Below are 9,050 nucleotides of genomic sequence, written 5' to 3'. Positions count from 1 at the left end.
ATAATTTCAATTGTCTTTTCCTTTTTTATTTTTCTCGTGTAAAAAATGTTGGCTTTTAAATGAAATTCAGAATAAAAAATTTGAAAAAGAAGAAAACGAGTATGTTAGCGAATGCACATGAAGTTTAAGGGGTGTTTGTCTAAGCTTATAAGTTGGTCAAATTAGCTTATAAGCTCTAAAATTAGCTGATCTATTTGTTTATAATTTTTTTGAGCTTATACACAAAAAAAAAAAAAAAATTTATAAGCTAGTTTGACCAAATTATTACCACATTATCCTTATTTAATTTTAAAATTTCATATTATACTCTTGTTTAATGTAATCGTTTTTTATTCATTTTATAATAAAATGTACTTATAAGCCACATTTTACCAAACACGTCAACTATTTATTAGTCACTTATAAATACTTTAATCAAATACATAATTACTTATAGCTAATTTCATAAACTCAGATAAACACTTCAGATTAAAATAATTTTCTTTTTCCTTTTAAAAAAATATTATAATTTAACAAATTCAAAGACGGATGTGGCGTCGAAAAGGACACACGCGTTAGAAGGGAGAGTGGAGTAGAAGAGGATGTGCATCACCGTTCAAATCTTTTCACGCACTTCAATAATTCGTAACATCTCTTTCTTTCTTTCTTTCTGGAATGTATTAAATAAATATAAATTATATCCACCCTCGTCTTTCCATTAAAATTAACGTTTACACAAAACACATTCGGATTCGTCGAAAATGGAGAAAGCAATCAACAGACAGAAAGTGTTGCTGGAGCACCTCCGCCCTTCTAATTCTTCTTCTCACAATTACGAGTCCGCTCTCTCCGTATGTTGCTTTCTCTTTATCATTCTTCTGTTTCCGTTTACTCAGTTCTTAGAATCTCAAATTTTCACAAATTATTGTATGTATCAGTGTTGTTGTAATTTTAGTTTACCTGAATTTCGGATCGGATTAATTTAGGATTTGGATTTATTATTTTAGAAATAGTTGTTCTTTTCAGAAATAAATTCTTTATGAATTTGTTCTTTTCAGAAATAGTTGTAGCAGTATTGTAATTGAAAGTTTACCTGAATTTCGGATCGGATTAATTTAGGATTTGGATTTATTATTTCATTGTCCACTTGTCAATTTAAGTTTAAGTTTTAATTTGGATAGTTTTTAAATCTAGAAATGGTGGTAGGATAGTATGTCAAACAGGTTCTCTGGTGTTAAAGTTACAATTTGAATTTTAGATTGTGCTTTTAATTGTTAAAGATTGTTTTTGTGTGGAAATTAATGAAAATTGGGTTTGATGATGGGAACCAGGCAGCAGTATGTGCTGCAGGGGATAGCTCCGCGTATCATAGGGCATCTGTTTATGGAGACGATGTGGTGATTGTGGCGTAAGTTGATTTGATGATCAATGAATGATTATCTTGTCCGGTTGGATTTCTTCAACCTTTTGTTAATGAATTTTGTGTTACAGAGCTCATCGTACTGCACTTTGCAAATCAAAAAGGGGCGGTTTCAAGGACACTTATCCGGATGATTTACTTGCACCTGTTTTGAAGGTATGTACTGTTAATTGTTATGTGTTGTAAGAAAGGTGTATTTGGAAGCATTTTATGACTGTCAAAAGCATTTTCAGATGGTCAATTTGTGTCCACTTATCCGGTTAATCAATAAGATTGTAGGGGTCGAAATCAGGTTTGTTAAGTAGATGTGAACGGTTTTTGGCCTATCATAATCCTTTTGTAATATGGCTTTTACTCTGAAGCATTCTCTACAAACTGTCCAGAAGCATCATTAACAAATGTAAAGATGGAAGATTATATATATATATATATATATTAATTATTTATCTGGTATGTTACTCATATGGTTGCAGGCATTGATAGAGAAAACAAACTTGGATCCGAGTGAAGTTGGGGACATTGTTGTGGGATCGGTTTTGGCTCCAGGGTCCCAAAGAGCTAGTGAATGCAGGATGGCTGCATTCTATGCTGGTTTCCCTGGTATATATTTCTCTTTGAATGTCCATGAATTTCTTATAATAGGTCCTGATTTAATTGTATACATTTTTTGAATTGTATATACACTGCAGATACTGTGCCCCTTAGAACTGTCAATAGGCAATGCTCATCTGGTCTTCAGGCAGTTGCTGATGTAGCTGCTGCTATTAAAGCTGGCTTTTATGATATTGGTAACGTCATCTTTATTATTTTTCGTTTTTCTCTTTGTTGATTTATCTTTGAAGGCTTTACTTATTTCTTCAAATTCTTTTGAATGAATTTAGGTATTGGAGCTGGGTTGGAATCCATGACTGCCAATCCAATGGCTTGGGAAGGATCAGTCAATCCAAAAGTATACAACTATTCTCTGTTCCCAGTTATTTGCATTTTAAAAGTTTATTTGGTCCTGACGTGTTTCCTTTTTTTAACTATGACAGGTGAAGAAATTTGAACAAGCCCAGAACTGCCTTCTTCCCATGGGTATTACTTCAGAAAATGTTGCACATCGTTTTGGTGTGACAAGGCAGGAGCAAGACCAGGCTGCTGTGAGTTAAATGAATTAATCGGTGTGCTGTATTGTGCTTTAACGGGATCATGTGATATTTATCTTATACTTTTTTTAGGTTGAGTCTCATAGGAAGGCTGCTGCTGCTACTGCTGCTGGCAAGTTTAAAGATGAAATCATCCCTGTGGTTACCAAGGTATCTACTTTCTGTATCACAGTTTAGCAGTGTGATCTGTTTGAAATACATCCTCTATGCTCTTCTGCCCATGTTTTGTTGAGGCACTAATACACATTTCCTGTATGAAGATTGTTGACCCGAAAACTGGTGATGAGAAACCTGTTACAATCACAGTTGATGATGGGATTCGACCAAATGCATCATTATCAGATTTGGGAAAGTTGAAGCCCGTGTTTAAGAAAGATGGGACCACCACAGCTGGTATAGGATTGTGCAGCATCTATTCTTTCTTTGTGTTTTCATCGGTTTATTTTGGGTTTGACTGATTGTGTGGCACCTCCATTGTAGGAAATTCTAGTCAAGTGAGTGATGGTGCTGGTGCTGTTCTGCTCATGAAGAGAAGTGTCGCTATTCGTAAAGGCTTACCCATTCTTGGTGTCTTCAGGTCTCTTTTACCTACAAGTTTGTTGTATATCTGTCTTATAAATGCCTAAAACTGTTAGAGCTTGTGACATAATCAAGGACATTTACAAAAAATTACTGGCTTTGTGTCTCCCAAATTTTGGTGACATTCATTGCATATTCAAGAGCCTAGTTAATTAGATCATCTGAATTGTGCATAGACATGAGTAGTTGTAATTGCTTATTTGTAGTGGATCTTTCCTAAGCTTCTGTTTGGTCATGATCGTGGTGCATAAGTAGCGTCTAGTAATTCTTTTTATTGTGATAGGTTTCTTTTGTGGCACCTAGTGAAATTTTTGTTTTGAGCTTCATTAGTACCAATTAAACACTTTTAGCTTGACTCCAAACTGGGGTCTCTTTTGGAATTTAAACATTGAAAGAGACGTGCAACAGTTGAAATTCTTTCAGTTAATTCAAGGAAGCTGTATCTTCTGTTGTTTGCTTGATATTTTTCCTGATAGAACCTTTTTGTAAGAAAATTGAAAAGTTAACAATTATGTAAGCCATGCTGTGGGGATGTGAAGGAACTGGTTTCTTGATGCTAACGATGATGCTTGTAGTAAATATTACCCTTAGCTTGAGATTTCTCTGTTTTGTGGCCTTGTCATTTTGTTATTGCGGCTTCATGATGGTAGAGATTCTTCTGGCTAGGAGTTGACTGTCCCTGTAAACATCTGTAAATTGACCATTCACATTCTTGGTTGACTTGCAATCAATTTACTTAAGATGCTTTGGTCCTTCAGTTTTCATGAGTTATTGGCGATGAGAAACAGGTGAAGCTCTTTTACTTAAATTGAAGTAATGATGTGCAGGACTTTTGCTGCTGTTGGTGTTGATCCTGCCATCATGGGTGTTGGCCCAGCTGTGGCAATTCCGGCTGCGGTTAAGGCTGCTGGTCTTGAACTTGATGATATTGATCTTTTTGAGATAAATGAGGTATTAAACTTTGTATTGCCTAACCTCATCTGTTTTTTAATTCTTATTGTAGTTATCATGGTTTCCTAATTATGCAATTGTTTTATTGCACCTTGTGCAGGCATTTGCATCCCAATATGTATATTGCCGTAACAAGCTTGGACTTGATCCAGAAAAGATCAATGTTAATGGAGGTGCAATGGCCATTGGACATCCTTTGGGTGCAACAGGTAATTAATTATTACTCAAAATTGTATTAATCAAGTATAAGTAATATGATTTTAAATCTACCAATCTTAGTTACTCACTTACTAGAGCTATTGAAAGCAATCAAGATTTTATGGATTCACAATTGAATATAATTTCTTCATTTTTCTTTAACAACTTGGTATGAAGAAAATAACTGCCCTTGGGGGTTTTAATCCAACTGGGAAGGGGTTGGGGAGGGGAAGATATAGGTTTTAGGGTCATATTTTTGTCAATATAAAAATTTCAAAATAGGAAAGTCAAAGATGTATACTGATGGTTGGCTAAAATGGTTTCCCTGATAATTGTGTCTGTTGGCTTGGTGTTGTAGCTACCTTAGAAAAAAATTCATCTGGCTGTCAGAGGAGCAAAAAGTTTTGAACTCATATTTCTGAGCTTTTTCTAGATATTAACCTTATCCTCCATTTTATCAGGACTAAGTAGTCTCCTGGACCTGTTTTGTTATGTAGATAGTATGTTTTAGGTATCTTGTATGACAGAAACATTGCTTAATAAGTAATATGATGCTTGTGCTTGCATTCTACTTTTATTAATTGCTGACATTTTTTTACAGTTTATGGCTACATGCAAAATATTTGAATTTTGAGTAGACGTTTGTGAGTGTTGAGTCCACCTGGTCTCTGATAGAATTGTGTTTGACTTCAATGCAAAATATTAATGTTGGATGTTGGTTTCTAGGGGACAAGTGAGATTTAAATGAATTCTTATTTAGCAAGATTACTTGAATCCTTGAGAATCTGGGTACATTAGTAAGAAGTATATACTGTGTAACAGAAATAATTGTAATGCTAAGTATACAAATATGTAATGCAGCGCCACTACACCAATTTTTATGTATTCACTTTCGACTACTTTGTGTTCATCACAGGTGCACGGTGTGTTGCCACACTTTTGCATGAGATGAAGCGTCGAGGCAGGGACTGCCGCTTTGGAGTGATATCAATGTGCATAGGTATTCTTTTTTTCTCTTTCCTTTGATACAATACTGCTTTGGGTGGTGGTTGACCTTGAGTATTGTTGATACAGGCACAGGGATGGGGGCAGCCGCTGTTTTTGAGAGAGGTGACAGCGCGGATGAGCTTTGCAATGCCAGGAAAGTTGAAACCAACAGTCTCTTATCAAAGGACGCTCGGTAGAAATGTAGAATACATTTATTAGTTGCTGCACTTCTTATCTATTGTCATGTTTGGGATTGGGAAATTAATAAAGCATTGTAATAAAATTGTTGTGTTCTCATTTACTAAACTGAACTCTCCAGTTAAATAGTTGATTATTTTCAGGTTTTATACAAATTAAAGTAACTCTTCTTTAGCCATATACTTAGATTGCGAGTTTGTAAAATATCGATTGCTTGATGAACATTATGAATTGCGTGTAAATAGGATACTCCAAATCTGTGGGTCCAAGAGTTTTTTTTAAAATGCTATGTTTATTCACGAACGTACTAATCACCTTACTCATCTTTGTTAAAACTATATATGGTATCAGTATTATGCTTATGATATTCTTATTATGCTTTATATTTATAAAGGTTAGTAAGATGGTTAGTAAGTTCGTGAGTAAACATAACATTATTGTTTTCTAATAGTTTAAAGGTTTGGGTTATTGAACTTAGAATGTAAACTCGACAAGTTACATATTATTATATGAGTCTATTACAGTTCTACTATTTAATATGTTATAATTCATATGCAGTTGTGCATTTATGGTTGGATTAATTTTTTTTTTTCCGTAGGTTATTAGTCCACTAAATCAAGCCCACTTCTTGTAAAAACTATGAAAGGTACCCAATTTTCTATTTAGCTAAATATTAACCGCCACGGGGCAACATAAAATTTTATACGAATAAGTTATTGATATTGGGGCATGACGAAATATATAAATAATTTTGTCTATGGAGAATATCTGTATATGGTTATGTTTTGCTTAATTGGCTTGAGTTGGTTCACAGAGCCTCATATTCAAAATATTGTAACTTAATCAACATCTCTTTCTACCCTCGTTGATATCTTAACACAATCATTTTTGTACAATAAATGTTCATTGTTAAAGTACAAAAAATGTGGCTTGTTAATGTCAATTATAGTATATAAAGTAGTTTTTGGATTCAGTTGATAGTTGATATTAGAGCATTTCTATCTTTACAAACAAGACATTGTGTTAGCATAAAGAATTAGCCAGGAATGTAAAATATACCTTACTCCGGTTTAGTCTGGCCAGACATAAATTATACTCAAGCCAGGTCTTGAAAATAAGCTTCAAAGCATACTTGGGTCAGGGTTAGGCTTTGTGTCACAACCTTGACACTAAACCTAAATAACCCACAAACTCTCAAAGAACAAAGAACAATAAGAATAAGAACACGAAGAACAGAGATGGAAATAAAATAACTTGATTGTATTGCTTTCAATTGTATACAATACTTGGAATATGAAAATAACCAAAGATTAACTAGCTTTATATAAAAATTTACAAATAGATCTGACGGTCCAGATTTGTACATGTCCTTTAAAATGGACGACTAGCATTAATTATACAGAAAATAGAATTTTAGTCTCATTTTGCTACCTTTTTGTTTAAGAAACATTTTGGAAGCTTCTCAAAAGATTCTCTGACATATTCTCTGATGCTTCTAGGTCAAGTCTCTCGAACAGTTATTAGGCCTCATATGTACTTGGACTTGGGTCGGATATGACATTTGGTAGACTTTAGGGTATATTATACCATATTTAAAAAAAAAAAATTATTGATAACCCCTAGCAAATTATATTAACCCTTAAACAATTTTTAGAGTGAGGTTATTGGCCCCTCATATTTTATCTCTTTAGACCCCAATTGTTGTTGAATTTTTAATAACAATTTTATCCCTATTAAAATTACTATGTAAGACACAAAAGAGTTATATGTATCTATATATTTTATTTCCTCTTTCAATCATAAACTGTAATTTTATTTCCAAACAATGAGGGCAAAAATTTATGCAGTTGAAAGAGTTTGATCAAGATCATGTAAGTAAATTGGAAATGGAATTTATGCTTCGCAATTTTAAGTTGTTTTGTTGATTTTTCTTTACTTTTTTTTTTCTTCTACACTTCTTCAAAATTTATAAGTTAGTTTTATGCATTTAAAACTTATTCTCACAATCTTGGAAGTAAAAACAAATGTGAATGAATTTCATCTCTAAAAATTACATTAAAAATGAGAAGCATAAAAAATATTAAAAATAAATAAATAAAGGGGTATTTTTGGAAATAGGTGGGGCTTATAAAGACATTTGCATACGCTAAAATATTTGAGCAGGGCAGGGATTAGGATGTCCTCAGGTCCTACCCAGTTTGTCCCCAGAGCCGGGGATTTAAATTGTCCCCAAGCTCGTCCCCATCCCCCCCAAAAATGGGGAATCCCAAGCCCGTATGGGGCAGGCCGAGGCAAGTCCCCTAAAAACCAGGTCCATTTGCCATCCCTACTTAGAAATGAGGTCCTGAAAGATAAAATGTGGGGGGAAAATATCATCACTCCAATTTTTATAGCCCCTAACATGAAGTAAAATTTTAGAAAACCCTATTAAAATTACTCCAAATTACCTTTCATCAAGAAAAATTACAACAAAACCCTATAAAATTTCCCAATTTTCTTTAAGTCAATGGTTTCACATGATTATAAAAAATTGTTAGAGTTGGTGCCCTAGAGCCAATCAAATATCGTAGATTGGACTCTTTGTAATAATGTTCATTAATCAATAAAAGACATTTTATTCTATATCATGTAAATCATATTGATTTGTATTGATATATGTCTTTAGGATGGTATAACCGTGACGAGGGTATCAAATGTTTCAAATCTTGGTAATGAGAACCCTATGATCACATATGGTGGTCATTTTAGAAATGTTCGTAGCCCTAGTATTAGTCTGACCAAGGACACATATAATATGGTCAGACTATGATAGTGTTGAACGACCTTGTCGAAAGGCAGTGGCTAATCTCACTTGTCAAGGTTGTTTTCCGACAACCTGGTGCAACACATAGGTGCTTGTTGTGGGCAAGTTCACTAGATTGACCCACCAGAGGATTCCATATAGATGGTAACCCCAGTGTCTATGAAATAAATCCTCTAATGAATGTTAGTGTATGTGATCCTTAGACTTGAGATCATCGGAGCGCTTTGTGCACCGATTGATGTAGTTTGACACTAGCCTAACGTAGTTCTATTTAGAGCTATCAATACGGTAGTGATTGGCTACATCGAGGAGTGTATCAAGACTATGGTGGATCGACAAAGGATTCATCAATCTCAGGTATGAGAGAAGTTATCTCACGGCGCGATTTAGTATATGATAATGACACTAAAGCCGTGGCCATAGTGAGATTGAGTTGTTGCTCAATCCAATTTATTATTCAGGTTATTGGTCTAGTAACTGAATACAAAGGTATTGAGGATAGCTGAGGTTGACATTATTTCTATACCTCAGTCTCGATGAGATAACAAATGATGAAAAGATTTGATTGCATGGTAACCATATCGTTGATAGGAAGCTATTTCGCTGAATCTGAATCTATCGGGTGGTCATGATGCCTTGCTAAGGGCCAATCTTAGTCTGTGTGTAGTGAGACAATTGATTGGTGTCAATCGCGATACTACTCATTGTCGATATGATGAGGAGCCTATGGGTCACACACTTAGAAGACAGTTTAAAGATGGTAAATTTTGGAAGGTCATATTTGTCT

At 34.3% G+C, this 9,050-nt stretch overlaps 1 protein-coding gene across 1 annotated transcript; it reads left to right on the top strand.

Moving 5' to 3' along the window:
- The first annotated feature begins 665 nt into the window (after window positions 1–665).
- Window positions 666–5,638, top strand: LOC116107329 (3-ketoacyl-CoA thiolase 2, peroxisomal). Its single transcript, XM_031393609.1, has 14 exons — window positions 666–830; window positions 1,311–1,387; window positions 1,471–1,555; window positions 1,873–1,999; window positions 2,089–2,187; window positions 2,281–2,348; window positions 2,434–2,541; window positions 2,620–2,697; window positions 2,808–2,940; window positions 3,028–3,124; window positions 3,954–4,077; window positions 4,178–4,286; window positions 5,192–5,275; window positions 5,350–5,638. The coding sequence occupies exons 1-14, from the start codon at window positions 741–743 to the stop codon at window positions 5,457–5,459; spliced, it is 1,389 nt and encodes a 462-aa protein (XP_031249469.1). The 5' UTR covers window positions 666–740; the 3' UTR covers window positions 5,460–5,638.
- Window positions 5,639–9,050: the final 3,412 nt, after the last annotated feature.

This window comes from Pistacia vera, unplaced genomic scaffold (assembly GCF_008641045.1).
Source record: "Pistacia vera cultivar Batoury unplaced genomic scaffold, PisVer_v2 Contig117, whole genome shotgun sequence".
NCBI classification, from domain to species: Eukaryota; Viridiplantae; Streptophyta; class Magnoliopsida; order Sapindales; family Anacardiaceae; genus Pistacia; species Pistacia vera.
The sequence above is the reverse complement of the archived record's forward strand: the minus strand, read 5'-3'. Positions and strand labels throughout refer to the sequence as shown.